We start from the raw sequence: 14,225 nt of genomic DNA, 5'->3' as shown, positions 1-14,225 counted from the left end.
TGTAGTAAAATATATCTGGCAAACACCGAATGACTCCCTCTAAACCTACCGCATCGACGACCCATCGCCCAAGCTTTCGTGCTCGCCGAACCACGGTAAACGACTGCTGATTGCCCAGGGATCAAAGTCTTCAGATCTAGACATGGCACAACGTCTCGTCTCCTCATGGCAAGTGCGCGCCGAGGCCGGTGAGCCCTTTGCCGTGATTCGCGTCCGCGACCTGCAAGGAACGATCCAAGCCGGCACCGATGCTTGGGGCCGCAAGAACAAGACGCAGCCCGTCCTCATCTCAGCCGAGCTTTCGATGGCGCGCCCGTTCGACGCTGCGTCCTCGACAGATCGCGTCACCGACGACACGGTGCACTACGGCCTGCTCGCCAAGGCCATCCTCTCCAGTCTGGATGGCATCAACAACAAGAAGAAGTCCCAGTCTACCTCTCACATCGGTCTCATGGAAGCCGTGGACCAGATCTGGGCCGATGTGACCGGGTTTCACCCCTACGGCCAGCTGTTTGGCCAGGAAAGGGGAGCTGCTGGGTTCTTGAGAAACAGGATCTCGACGGTCCGGTACATGAGCCTGATCGTCACGCTCCCCAAGGCATCGCTTCTCGGGAGCGCCGTTAGTCTATCGACGTCTGCCGTCTTCAGTTCGACGGGGGAACTTTCACCGATCGTTGCGTGGAGTTCATGTCTCCGCCTCCACGAGCTGCGCGTCCCGACTCTCATCGGCGTCAACGACAATGAGAGACTGGCGAAGCAGGTGGTCGTGGCGGACGTGGAGATTGAAAAATTCGGACACGGCGATGACGTCTACATCGACATCGAGTCTATTGTGGTTAAGGTCAGTCTATTTTGATGTCTCCCTTCTTCTCCAACCCCCAGTATTTTGTGTATCCCTATCTACTGCGTGAAACCTGACAATCGTACAAAATATAGACTCTAGGAAATTCTGCCTTTGAGACCCTGGAAGCTCTCGGCCCCGCCATCACGAGCGGCATCAGGCGGGACATCGGGGACGTCGCAGTCGATGCCGCGGGGTCCTCAGACTGGGTGATCAAGGTCGCCATGGAGAAGCCGACGGCCATCACGATGGCTGCGGCGTCGCGAGTAGAGTACAGGGAGGTCCCTCGCGACATCCCGCAGTGAACCAGAAGTATCCCAACCTCGTTCTCATACTGCGCCAAAAAAAAGAAAAAGAAAAAGAAAAGAAATCCTGGTGAAAGTGACTGCGATGCCGTTTACTCGCATCAGTGCGCGTCATCTTCTCCGTCTCATCAACATCCCAGTGCTTGGCCTAGCACCACGCCTGAAACTTCTCGCACTGCGGAACGTCACCATTGGTGATGTCCCGAATGAAGTCGGCATCAGGGTCGAAGAGCATGACGTGAAAATGCTCGACGGCGTGGACGGATTTGAGACTCCTCCAGTTCTTGAACCAGATGACCTACGACGCGTCAATAACTTTCCACTTGCAGATTTGCAACACGAGAACCGACTCACCGAATCAGGCTTCGTCCTCGCCCGGAACGTCTTGTCAACGTACTCCTCGATCTCCCCCCTTGCCTTTTCCGTCAAATCCCCCGTAGCCAAATCCTCCTCCAGCTCAAACTTGGTCCAGACAACAAGATGCACGATCCGCTGATCGATCCCGTACGGCCAGTCGTTGACCAAAATCTTCAGATCCTCTTCAAACTGGAACGGCGTGCCCTTGGCCACCAAAGGCTCCTCCCAGCCCAGGCGGTGCCGTAGCACAAAGTTCATGACGCTGCCGTGCTCCTTTATCAAGTGGTGGATGAACAGGCGGTACCGCCGCAGCTCCGAGGGCACGCGTTGGAAAAGGTCGAGGCGGTTCGTGTCGACGAATCGGCGGACGATGCCCCACGTCTGCGGGCGGTATTCGGCGTCCGGCGTGCTGAGGATGCCGACGTCCTTGGCGGAGAGGTTGCGGAGGCCCTCCGGGCACTCGTCGGTCCGGTGCTCCGACGGGACGTTGACCTGCCAGTACGGCAAGGCCGGCGACTTGTAGAGACTGCCCATGTTTTTTTTTTCTCCCTCTCTAATTATTCGGCTCGCCGTGAGGTTCCCACGTAACAAGCAGGTCGAGCTAATGCTGCAGTCAGGGAGTGGAGTTGACAAGGTGAAGGGTAGTATGTAGTTTGGTCTTTGATGATGTTGAGGGGATGAGAGGGAAGAAAGGGGATTGGCCTGCTTCGTGACAGGGTGATCCACGGCTGTCAAAGAAAGAGAGAGAGAGAGACCGAATGAAGGTCTCAGCCTTAGAAGGTGGACCTGGGTTGCTATTTCCCGATGGTATGTCAAAGGCTTAATATATCAACAAGTTTATCCGTCGGCGAACCCGAGTGGGAAAAAAAATCTCTAGACCAGGTAGTTCTTCATATCGCAACGGCGCATAATATTGTAAATACTACGCGGAAACCGGCAGCTACGAATTCATGCAGCAAACCCAGGGCCGGACCAGGGACCGCTATGCAGTCGCGCGCCCGAGTCGTTTCTTTTCCCGTCTCACCGCTACTCGGAGCTGATTGATATGGACTGCAGACCAGGTGCCTCCACCCGGAGATGATTGCTTGCAATCCGGGTGGCTGCACACCGGTTGTCATCACAAAGCATAATCACATGGGCATGGCGCAAAAGAAAGGTTCATGAAAAGCACAAACACGCAGTGCTGCCTATTAAAATGCTATCAAGTTCATACTGCTATTGCCGCAGGCATGCAGGTGCCGCCGTTTGGGGAATGTTTTTATTTCTATTATCCCATTGCGCTTTCAGACTGTCATCATCCAAGATGCTGCAGAGCATCGTGACATCTGCTTTGAAATGCTCAAAATACAAACCCACACGAGCCCCTTAGTGCTCAAGCAGGCGCAAGCTACCCTGGACAACCACGTTCTCGAGGATGGATCCAGGGGGGATGTCAATGGTGCTGCCCTCTGTTGCGACGATGATGACAGTGCCCTTGAGCGTCACGCCGCGGCCGAGGTTGACGGCACCAGTGATGGTCAGGTGGTCAAGCTCAATGATCTTGGGGATGGAGGGGATGTGCTTGGCGAAGTCAGAGACCTTCTTGAAGTCGCTGCCAAGCTTGATGAGGGGAGCATCGCCAAAGCGGCTGGAGCTCATTTGGAGCTGGCCGTGCTTGACGGTGTACAGATCAGACTTGACGAGCATCAGGTCAGAGCAGGTCTTGACGGGCAAGAAGCGGCGACGGGGAACGTTGACACCGTGTGCGTTCTTGAAGTGACGAATAGCGGCACCAACAGCAGTCTCCAGCTGGATAATGGAGATGTCAGACTCGCCCTTCTTGTCGCCAGGGATGGTCTTTCCGTTGGGAATGATCTCCATCTCGAGCTCGTCGTTCTCGACGACGCGCTTGATGGCCTTCAGGTTCAGCCAAATGTTGTTGGTGTTGAAGTACTTGAACTTCTTGATGGACTTGAACTCGTTGACGTGCTCCTTGGGGACCTGGGCAATCTCAAGGAGACGGACGGAACCCTCGTAGTCAATGATGGTACCACCCTTGACGTCAGCCTTGGTCTTGTTGGTCAACTCCATGATGTACTCGGCCTCAGTCTCCACCATGTGCTGGAGGATGCGGAGATCAACGACGGCACCCAGGTTGTCGACGTTGGAAAGGAAGACGATCTCGATTCCGCGCTCAATGAGCTTGTCGAGAATGCCGGAGTTGTAGAGGGACTCGAAAACGTCACCGTGACCAGGGGGGTACCAGTCGCTGATGGCGGAGTCGTACTTCTTGGGGACGGGCAGGAGAGAGTCCTTGAGGATTCTGGGGTATCTTGATTGGTTGAAGGTAAGGATGTCGACGTTGTGGCCCTCAAACTTCTTGATGATGGAAGCAGTGTCGTCGTTGGTGTTGAACGAGTTCATGAGGATGAAGGGCACGTTGACGCCGTAGGTGCGGTTGAGGTACTCGATCTGGCGGACAGACAAGTCGAGGAACGACATACCATCACGGACCTCGATGACGGACTTGGGGCCGACGCAACCCATGGAGGTACCCAAACCACCGTTGAGCTTCAGGACGGCAAGCTTGTTGAGGAACTGGACGGACTCGGAGTTGGCGAGGTCCTCGTAGTCAACAACCTGGCCCTGGGCGGGAGGGGCAATGCGGTCCCAGTCGCTGTCCATTGTCAGCCCAGTTCATTATACAATCGCGGTCTGTAAACCTACACAGCGTTGCCCTTGGCCTTGTCATTCAGGTAGCGGCGGAAGAGGGCGAAGAAGTTGTCCATCTCGGTCTCGAAGAGCTACGGCAGGGGTCAGCGGTGGGTCTCGGAGCTGCGGTTCGGCATCTTATTACTGACCTTCTTCTGCTCAGGGTCGGTGACCGTCTCGGAAAGGTTGGTGAGGGCATTGCGCATCTGGGCAGCAGCAACGCTGGTGGAAGTGTTCTCGAAAGCCTTAGGAACGTTAGCATGCTGTTTACACTCGAGATCTGGTGCAAGTGATAGCCCCTGTCGGTGGGGCAGTTTGAAGCTCTCGTCAAGTGATCGGCGGCGGGGCCTGAAGTGCAATTGCGGCCAGCTTGTCGTTTCCCCTGAGATTAGCCACCAAGGTCTGCTGTGAGCAGAGAAGATCGGTGCTGTTCTGGAGGTGTTTCCCGTCATTCGCGCGGAACCGACCGAACCCGTTCAAGGTCCGAAGCCGCGCCCACTGACCATATCGCGGTCGCAATCGACGCTGGAAGACAAGCAGTCAAGCTCATTGCTTGTACAGCAGGCAATTGGCGTGGTGCGGAAGATTCAGTGCGAATGACGTTGAGAAGGTAACACAGACAAGCCAGCGACCAATCGTTCTCGCACGACACAGCTTCTCTCTCGTGGCTTCCCGTTGGTGAAAGCAGAGACCCGCCGTTGCACGTTAGATGGCATCTTCCGCCGGGGACGAAGATTGAAGACTGGAAAGGAGGAAAATGTACCATGTGAGACCTCGTCTTGCCGTGGTGGCGGGAGGTGAACTCGGCATCATCACTCTTGCCCTGGCCTCCAAGAGGAGACTTCAGGTGAGTAGGCAGAGCGCTCTTAATCGCTTGAGCCATTGTGGGAGATGTTTGACGCGGGTCGCGAGTTGTGAGGAAGGTCTAGCAATACTGCGTGTTAATGACTGAATTTGATGAGAAATATGGCCTCAGGTAGAAAATTCCGGTATTTTCCTGAGGTTGTAGAGGGGAGAAGGTGGTGGAAGGAGGGGAAAAAAGTAGGCGTCGAGATCGCGGACGGCGGGGTAGAACGTACGGCAACAGGGAATTGGCTGGGAAGGCGGAAGAAGAAAGGTGCTGGGAGCTCAAAGGTATCTGTGTAGCCTGACGTAATTTGTGAGCTTCTCCATGTGATGATAAGGAGGAAAAGGAGGCCGGTAGGTAGCTGGGTAGCTGGGTAGCTGGCTGTAGGTAGCGTGGATGGATAGTTGGGCAGTTTTGGAGAGGGCGGGGGGAGTGAAATGGCGGCGGAGGGAGGCGAACTGAGGTGCTTTTTTTTTTTTCTTGGGACGAAGGGGACGAGAAGCTTTGCCTCGTGGTTGGACCAGACGATCCGAAGATCAGCGGTGACGGCGGCAGTGACAGCAAAGGTAACCCGACCTGACTGGAGGCGGACGTCCACGGATAGGCATGGTGTGCGGTATGGTGGTGGGTGAGCGAGAGTATTGTTGGACTTACAGCAGAAGCAGCGGCAGCAACAAGCAACGGCAACGACAAGAAACAATGAGCGAGTGTTGGTGGTGAGAATTGGATGCAGAGAAGGAAAAACAGGAGAGACCTCTGAGAACAGAAGGCTGGCGAGGTGGACGGGGATTTCCCTTTATAGCGGTGATATCACTGTGGGAACCCAGTTCGCATTTGCCAATTTTCATTTTATCTCGTTCCCCCGGAGGGGAGACACTCACTCCAGTGTCCCGTCGACACACGAAGATGGGGTCGCTATCCGTACGGTACCTTACCACTTACCTACCTACCTTGGAGGGGGGAGGGGCCGCCATGTTAGAGGAGGGGGGGACACTCACCGTAAGGTACCTACCTACCTTGGGTTCCTTGCTTCGCATCTCGACGTCCATGGATTGGAAGCTTATGTGGTTCTTAATCCCCTGGACCTGGACCTGGACCTGAACTGCCTCATGCTCGGATAGGTACAGACAGGTAAGTAGGTAAGGTACGAATACTTTGCTATTATTCACGCCTATACATCGGTACGAGCACACATTTTACTTCACTCCAGCACCATCACCACTTTTACCGACTCTTCGTATTCACCGTCTCCAGTTCAAGGTTCGGAGAAAATACCTACTTTACGATACCTGTACCTGAGACTAATAAAAGGTACCCGACGTGCTGCCTCGAGCCATTCCAGTCCATTCTGCTGCAACCCTCCACCAAGCTGGACCGGGCCTGGCCACCGCCTTCTCGGAACCCCTGTGGCGCTCCAAACTAGCGACGCCCAATCGAGGGAGGCGGCGGCTTGACGAGACGAAAAGACCAAGGCGAAAAGAGCCGGCAAACATTTTTGTTCATCTCTTCAGATGCAGACACAGATAGATGCAGCAGATGCATCTGGTCTGGTATCAAACCACCACTTGCCTAGACGCAGATCCTGAAGGATGCGGGAATCTGCCGCACGTCAAAAGTGTCACCAAACTCAACTTGGACCGCAGAACGACCTCGCTCCATATCCATGAGGTGTATAAGGTATCCTTAGGTACGAATACATATAATATCTCACATCAACAAAATCAAAATCAAAGTACACAAGACACTCGAATGCCAGCCATCTACTACTACTACCACACGGCTTCTTCTGTCCACGTCTCCGGAAACCAACAACATCCATCTTTCTTCCACTACACTACGTACGACCGACGCATTACGGGTGAGCCGTCCGAACCAGTAGCTCCCCTGCCAATCCGCGCACTAAAAAAGGTGCCAGTCTCCATCCTCTGCGGAGCCGAGCAGTCTTCTCGCCACATTGTCTCTCCGCTACGCTATTCATGATTGGCATCCTGAAATATCACAACCAGCATCCCCACCACCCAACGGGCCAACATCCCCGCCAGCTGTGAGATGACCTGTCGACAAGCTTCAAGGTGCCCTCGGCGCAGCTGGCATTCCCATCTCCTACAAACCAAGTGAGAATAGCAATAACTTCGATTTTCTACACCGCATCGACAGTTGATCTTTGGTACATTGGGACTTGGAATGCAGCTCCATTTCACACAAGCTGTTGGAAAACACCATCTCCGCCACCTCAAGGGGCGGGCTCGCGCGGTCCGACATCCGCCTCTTCTCGCCGACGTCTGTCCATCCTTACGCCTCCGAATCAGGTCCAAGTTGGCTGCGCTGGCCGCCCGTCGGCCGGAAACGCCTACAACTACACGTCCATCGCTCATCAAATACTTGCCACCACCCTGAACTTCCCGATATCGCTGAATTGATCGGGTCAACACCTCTACAACCAGCGGCTAATTATTTGACTGCTTCTTCCCCCCATTGCGAGAAACTACCTGTAACCATCGTAGTTGAAATCGGCGTACTCACCAATGGCAGTTCCGTCTCTTGCCCAGATCCCACCGGGCCTCTTCGGAATGTTTCCCGAATCTTCGCTCCTCGCGATCCCCGATGGACGTAACAGGTTTCTTGTATCTTACGTTGCGCTGTGAACCGCCGCCCCCTGAATGCCGGCATCTGCGCCCCAGGCGGGCCACTTCCCACTTGGACTCCTTTTTAGTCAATCCCAGCCTGCAATCAGGAGAGATGGATCATGGGAGGGTCCCCCGTGGTCGTCGAAATCCATCCAGTTTGGTCGGGAGTTTGATTACATATTGTTACACGGTGAGTAGCTTTGGGGAAACCGGCGTTGGGTGCGTGGTACGAATACAGTAGGGGAAGAATGAGAACCTCAATCTACGCATACGAATGCTCTTTGCAGCGACGGCGATCAACCAGAATTGCATCGGTCAGCGCCGGCCATCACCCGGCCTGAATGTCCCGTCCCGACTTTGATTCCAGCTCCCCTTAAGCCCCGGAAGCCAAGTCCAGCGCCGCCCGTCCAAGCCGACCCCTTAGCCTTTGCTGCTGCCACCACCGACTAAATCCCTGCAGCCTTCGTCCCAAAATGTTCCGTAGTGCAATTTGCACCCTGACGCCATTGTCAATAATGGCATTCTCGCCTGGTCTGCCCGAAAGGCCTCGACTTCTGTTTTCCCAAAAGCAGGGACCTCGCAATCTGCTTCAGGTCGTCCTGGGTCTTTGGTGCAGGGGATCGCGGAAACGAAACAGAATTGGCGAAATGTCATCGACCCGAAATAGTGCAAGACAGTCCGTAACTGTAATCATTCGTACATGTAGACAGGAAAATGCGAACAGACCACCATCAAATGAGGCTCTCTCATGCGTCCCACGTGGGGGCAGGCCCAGCCGTGCTTTGAGCTTATGCACACACCACCATCCGAGGGATCGTCCTGGTGGACGGGCTAGAGTCCCTGGGTACTGGAGAATGCTTCCACGGGTTCTTCAAAGCTTCCATTGTTGGGGGCGAATCATAGGTTCGAGAGACAACATCACTGTGCGTCGGCTTGTTCGAGGTGAATGGGGTATTTGATATCAAAATTCTCTTTGAAGGCCAGATCGTCCATAACCATGTTCTCATGCCCCAACGCCGATTCCTTGTTGCCGACTGGCCCTGTTACTCCATTGGGCATCGCAACAACGCGGTGCCGCTACGTAGTCGGCACCGAATATTCGGCTTCCGTGGGGTATAATCACGCTCCGACCGGGAGCCTCGTGGTTATCGCTCTCATTTCTTCTTCTGTAGCCTTTCCTTCTCCATGTTTTCCGTACATACTGGACAGAACCATGTCCCATTGGGCTCGCTCTTGAGGCCAACGCACGACCAATGAAACCACTCGTAGGGGCAATCCTCATTGTCGCACGCCACCATGTCGCCAAAGCTCACATTTTGACATGTGCAGTACTTCTTGTCGTCGCCGGCCTCGTCATCTTCGGCGTCGAGCATGCTATCGTCCCCGTCCCCGTCTTTACCGTCCCGTGCAGGTGTTCCACTGGTCCGGTCAACCCGACTGCGGTCGCCATCGTCGCCGCTGCCGCTTTCGGCATCCGACAGCTCACTATCCGCTGTGGATGCCGGAGAGTTGCGGCTTCCTGCCTTCTTCACACGGGACAGGGAGGATTTATGCCCGTTGGCAATGCTTCCCTTCTTCCGATTTGTCGCGCCGGGTGTTCCTTTCCTGATGCCCGACACGCTGACAGCCTTCGTGGACGATGACCTGGGCCCGGCGCTGCCAGCTCGCACAGGACCGCCAGGACCCGTGACCGTAGCGCCTTTGGGTGTACCCGGACCCAGTGATGAGTGTCTCGCCAGTCCGCTTGATGTTGCGGGCAAGCTGCCCAGTCCAGAATTCGACCGCGGTCCCCTCTTAGGTGCGCCGCTGCCAGGTCCTGCTGAGCTTTCCCTTGCCTGACGATTCATTATCATGCTGGCTGCAGCCGGCGTCGCGGGTGCGGATGAAGCATGCTGCTGCGACAACGTGTTCCGTATCTGGGGATTGCCGGCTCTCGCCGCAGTAGGACTCGCTGAGTTGACGATCGGATTCAGAGGGGTCGCAGTGATGGCGCCGGCCAAATGGCTCGCAGGGTTGATCGACCTGGCGGACGGGGCGGAGTGGTTTGCCGCGCTCGGCCTCAGAAGCGATGGGCATTCGTCGGGGTCGTTGAAGCCCGGTTCGGCTCGGTCGTAGAGCAACTTGATGTGCTGGTCGAGGTTTCGCAGGTGTTTGTCCATGATGAGCTGCAGCTTTTGTGTTAAAGCGATCTTCTCGGTAGCCAGCTGGTCAGCGCGCATGTAGTTCTCGCGCATCTGTGCCCTCATTCCCTCCTCCCGAGGATTCGTCTCGTGGCTACCGTTAGCCTTGATCCATTTTTGTATCTTGCCATCGCGGTCCTCGATCAGCTTTACGCAGTCGTAGTACTGGCGATCTTTGTCGGTGATCTCCTCTTGCAGGAAGCGAATCTCCTCGGGGAGGTTCTGGACGCGGTTGATCCAGTCGTCGAGGATGATGGCCGGGTCAAGGGCCTCGGCCTGCGGCATCCTCTTGACGAAGTCGATGGACAAATCGTCTCTAGGCATCTTGAGTCAATGACGCGTCCCAAGTATGCGAGTTTCGGTGTAGGCAACAGAGCGACGAGGCAGACGGCGACGAGGTGCTCAAGCAAGAGGCGCAGAGGGGGAGGGACGGGTTGTGGCTTTGCGGGTATGCTGATGTGCGACCAAGGCGGTTGCAAATCACGGCGACTTGGAGGAGAATAGCGTGAGGGAGGTGTGGTGACCCGAGGTCATCAAGTAATGAAGGGGCAAGATGAGATAGAGCAGAGTAGGGTGAAGGTGAAGCAGGAGCAAAGCAGAACGAGTGTGGAGTAGAGCAACAAGCCGATAGCAGATGCAGGCAGGTGGGAATAGTGGCACGCAGTATGACGGAGCGGCGCGGAGCGGAGCAGGCACCGCCAGGTGGGTTGTGTCGAGTCCAGGCCTCGGCCGAAGACGACGAACCACGACCCAGGAACCACACCTAAGTAGAGGACGATGATGATCTGCCTTGGCTGCACTTGCTGATGTACGAATACACCGGAAGGGGGATGCCAGAGAAAACCTCGGCGGCCACGATCCTCCGCAACGAACAAAGTGCTTAGTGACTAGCTTGGCTCACCTGGTTGAGATTGAACCGACGGGCAGACTCAAGACTCTGAAGTCAGAGTCAGGCTGCAAGTCGACGAGAGCTCCAGACCAGATATGCAAGGCAAGGCAAGGCAAGGCGAGGCGAGGCGAGTCGCGACGACGGTCGGGCCCTGGTTGCAATCCCGGAATGTTTTTTATTAAATAACAACTCGAGTCCCTGCTTTGGAAAACGACGTGATTTTTTTTTTCTTCCTGCCGGACGCGCGAGGGTGGGGTTGGAAGAGGCTGGAATCACGTTGGCGGCCCAGTTTGCGGTGGGCAGTTGAAGGAAAATCGGCTGGTGCGTGTCGCGTTGGGTTAGGTTGGCGGCGGGCAAGTTTGCGAATTCCTGACCCCCAAATGCCCTGGGCCAGTGAGCTGAGACGAGACAGGCGGAGACGGGAGTTTTAGCCTCCGACTTTCAGTCCATCGTTGGGCCCCAGCTCGGACGGGAACACTGCCCTGCCTGATGATTGGGCGTCGCATGTTTTTAAAGCGGAACCCATTCTGACTCCGTTACACTGTGTATCCACCCAATAGAAATCCGGAGTCGATGGGATAGGTATTTGTACCTCAGGTCCGCATGGTGTCGCGAATGGTTAGGTAGTCGTACGGATAAGGTAACCTGAATATGGGCCTCGTCACCACTGTGTATTGATTTGAGCATTCCGCGTCAACGTTCAACCCAATAAAATAGCTGTATCTTGCGCAATCGGGAATCGCATCGTCACTGGACTAGGTAGCATGGTCCAACAAGGGAAGACCATCCAGCATTCTTCAAAGCTTGATCTGGATTCCGGAATGAACCAGAAACCTCCAAACCCAGCCACACTGAGGCTAAAGCAGAGTGGCACTAACCTCTTTGGGACTTGGGACATGTGGCCCCCCGCCATGCACACTAGCCACTGAAGTCGCGACCTCCCGCAACTCGACTTCGGGCGTGCGGCCGGTCACATCTGATCCAATTGCATTTTCAACTCAGCCTTTCACCTAATACACTCATCCATATACATCACCAACCAACCAACAACAGACGGCGGCGTGTATCGCCGGTGCGGCCTCGGCAAGTACCACACATCTCGACGATTTGCGACTCCGAAGAACCCGCTTTATTCAGAATTCATCGGTCGATCTGTCATCTGACATTCGCAAAGCTTATTCGTAGCCATTCTCAACCCTCATCCTCGAACTTCGCGAACCATCCTGGTCAGCGCCTGGGCCCTACTTCGGCCACCCTGGCGGGAAATCCGTCGCTTTCATCATGGATATCACCACGAACGCAAAGGGCTACAGATTTCGTGTACCGAAGCCTAATTATCTTCCCCACAGGGCCGACAAAGATGACATTGTCGAGGAGTACACACCTCTGGGTAAAGCCAGCGAGCTTGATGAGGCCAAGTACTACAACAAGATCAAGCGCACTGCGCTGGAATCGGGCATCACTCGCCCCAAAGGCTACACCGTCTCATTTCATTGCAATCCCGAGATGGAGAAGCACCACTTCGGCCAGACCCATCCTATGAAACCATGGCGCCTCACTCTATCCAAGAGTCTCATCTCATCCTACGGCATGTCCTTCGCCATGGACAACTACATCGCCCGAACCGCCACTTACGAAGAGTTGAACGCCTTTCACTCCGATGACTACCTGGACTTTCTGGGCACAGTCCTCCCTGAGCCCGTCCCGCGGGACGTCGAGAATGCCAACCCGGATCTTAAGTTTAATCTGGGTGGCTCCGACTGTCCCCTTTTCGAGGGCCTCTACGACTACTGTTCCATGTCAGCAGGTGGTTCACTCGACGCTGCACGGAAAATCTGCTCAAAGCAATCAGACATCGCTGTCTCTTGGGGAGGGGGCCTTCATCACGCCAAGAAGGCTGAAGCATCCGGTTTCTGCTACATCAACGACATCGTCCTTGCCATTTTGCAGTTGCTGCGGTGTTATCCTCGCGTCCTCTACATCGACATTGACGTTCATCACGGAGACGGCGTCGAGGAGGCTTTCTACTCTACCGACCGCGTCATGACGGTGTCGTTTCATAAATACGACCCTCTAAACTTCTTTCCCGGCACCGGCGGTTTGGACGACAATGGCCCTAAGAACGAACACAATCCAGGAGCCCACCACGCCATTAACGTTCCCCTCAACGACGGAATCACAGATGAGCAGTACAAATGGCTCTTCGAAAACGTCATCGGCCAATGCATGGAGAAGTTCCGTCCCAGCGCCATTGCTTTGCAATGTGGTGCCGACTCCCTCGCCGGTGACAGGCTTGGTAGGTTCAACCTCCAGGTGCAGGGACACGGGGCCTGTGTCGAGTTCTGTAAGAAGTTCAACGTGCCTATGATTCTCTTCGGCGGCGGCGGGTACACGCCTCGAAACGTCGCCCGCGCGTGGGCTTTCGAGACGAGCATCGCCATCGACTGCCAGGACAAAATCGATCCCATCATCCCGATGCACGCTCCCTGGAGAGAACAATTCAGATACGAGGAGCTATTCCCGACGCTGGAACAGATATTGGGTGAACCGCGCGCGAATAGGAATCCTCAGAAGCGGCTCAATGATCTCGTGCAACATGTGACGGAACAGTTGAGATTCGTCCAGGCAGCTCCGAGTGTGCAGTACCAGGCGATTCCGCCAGACTTGGGTGGCCTAAGAGAAGATGTTGAAGAGAAGCTGAAGGAAGAGAGGGAAGCAGAGAACGACAGCATCAGAAAAGCACGCGAAGAGGCTGTTGGGTCGGCCATGGAATTCTAAAAGTCCATCACGAGGTTATATTAGGGACTATACGAGCACCAAGAAACTCAAGGCGGCGTTAGCGGAGTCTGGGTGATACCGATAGCATTTGTTTGTTAGACAGAAATCCATCGTGTACGAATATTCGGCGTTTGCCTACACTGAATCGATACGGTCGATCGAGACTGATTTCAACTGGTGAGGCCGCGTAGAAACGTCAATTATCATGTGGTAGAGCGGCCTGGCTCCCGCGACGTTGCATTCTGAATAACACAAGTTCCTGCAACTGGCACGGCAGATGCAAGGGATAGTAGCACTTTTGCGGTGTAACGTGCTGATAACTGCGTCTTATTCGACGTTTATTCGGCTGCCTGGAACCGCATCCACCGCGGAGACTTGGTCGAAGGTCAGGCTCGGTCGCGGCCCCAACTTGAGCTAGATCTGGACATAAAATTCGACGAATTGCCCAATCACGCTCCCGGTCTTGACAAGCTTCTTAAGCCTAATCCCGGCCATCATGCGATGATGACCCTGCAGAAATATTGAACTGAACACACGGGAAACGAGTCTGGGCAATTTCCCAGCAGGTTGAGTTGGAAACGAGCATCCCAAAGGGCTCAGAGGTCGTTTCTTCGCCATCAGATTGAGTGACATCGTCGCCATGCCGAGGGGACTGCTTAACTTGCACGGCGTCGAGATCGAGCGTTGCTGCCAATTCGGATCCAGTGCTG

At 55.0% G+C, this 14,225-nt stretch overlaps 5 protein-coding genes across 5 annotated transcripts; 2 read left to right on the top strand and 3 right to left on the bottom strand.

Moving 5' to 3' along the window:
* Nucleotides 1-142: 142 nt before the first annotated feature.
* CkaCkLH20_03218 (dihydroneopterin aldolase family protein) lies at nt 143-1,146 on the top strand (the record flags this gene model as incomplete). The annotated part of the gene is made up of 2 exons (XM_038885937.1): nt 143-841; nt 937-1,146. 2 exons carry the CDS (start codon nt 143-145, stop codon nt 1,144-1,146), a joined length of 909 nt encoding a protein of 302 aa, XP_038748446.1.
* A 148-nt stretch (nt 1,147-1,294) lies between these two features.
* On the bottom strand, nt 1,295-2,037 carry CkaCkLH20_03217 (uncharacterized protein; the record flags this gene model as incomplete). Its single annotated transcript, XM_038885936.1, has 2 exons — nt 1,295-1,444; nt 1,501-2,037. The coding sequence occupies 2 exons, from the start codon at nt 2,035-2,037 to the stop codon at nt 1,295-1,297; spliced, it is 687 nt and encodes a 228-aa protein (XP_038748445.1).
* Nucleotides 2,038-2,868: 831 nt separating this feature from the next.
* CkaCkLH20_03216 (utp-glucose-1-phosphate uridylyltransferase) lies at nt 2,869-5,077 on the bottom strand (the record flags this gene model as incomplete). Its single annotated transcript, XM_038885935.1, has 4 exons — nt 2,869-4,159; nt 4,210-4,286; nt 4,344-4,439; nt 4,958-5,077. The coding sequence occupies 4 exons, from the start codon at nt 5,075-5,077 to the stop codon at nt 2,869-2,871; spliced, it is 1,584 nt and encodes a 527-aa protein (XP_038748444.1).
* A 3,745-nt stretch (nt 5,078-8,822) lies between these two features.
* On the bottom strand, nt 8,823-10,172 carry CkaCkLH20_03215 (PHD-finger domain-containing protein; the record flags this gene model as incomplete). The annotated part of the gene is made up of 1 exon (XM_038885934.1): nt 8,823-10,172. One exon carries the CDS (start codon nt 10,170-10,172, stop codon nt 8,823-8,825), a length of 1,350 nt encoding a protein of 449 aa, XP_038748443.1.
* Nucleotides 10,173-12,018: 1,846 nt separating this feature from the next.
* CkaCkLH20_03214 (histone deacetylase phd1) lies at nt 12,019-13,515 on the top strand (the record flags this gene model as incomplete). The annotated part of the gene is made up of 1 exon (XM_038885933.1): nt 12,019-13,515. One exon carries the CDS (start codon nt 12,019-12,021, stop codon nt 13,513-13,515), a length of 1,497 nt encoding a protein of 498 aa, XP_038748442.1.
* Between the last annotated feature and the right edge of the window lie 710 nt (nt 13,516-14,225).

Source organism: Colletotrichum karsti, assembly GCF_011947395.1.
Source record: "Colletotrichum karsti strain CkLH20 chromosome Unknown Scaffold8, whole genome shotgun sequence".
NCBI classification, from domain to species: domain Eukaryota; kingdom Fungi; phylum Ascomycota; class Sordariomycetes; order Glomerellales; family Glomerellaceae; genus Colletotrichum; species Colletotrichum karsti.
Note: the sequence above shows the minus strand (reverse complement) of the source record. Positions and strands in the feature narration are given on the sequence as shown.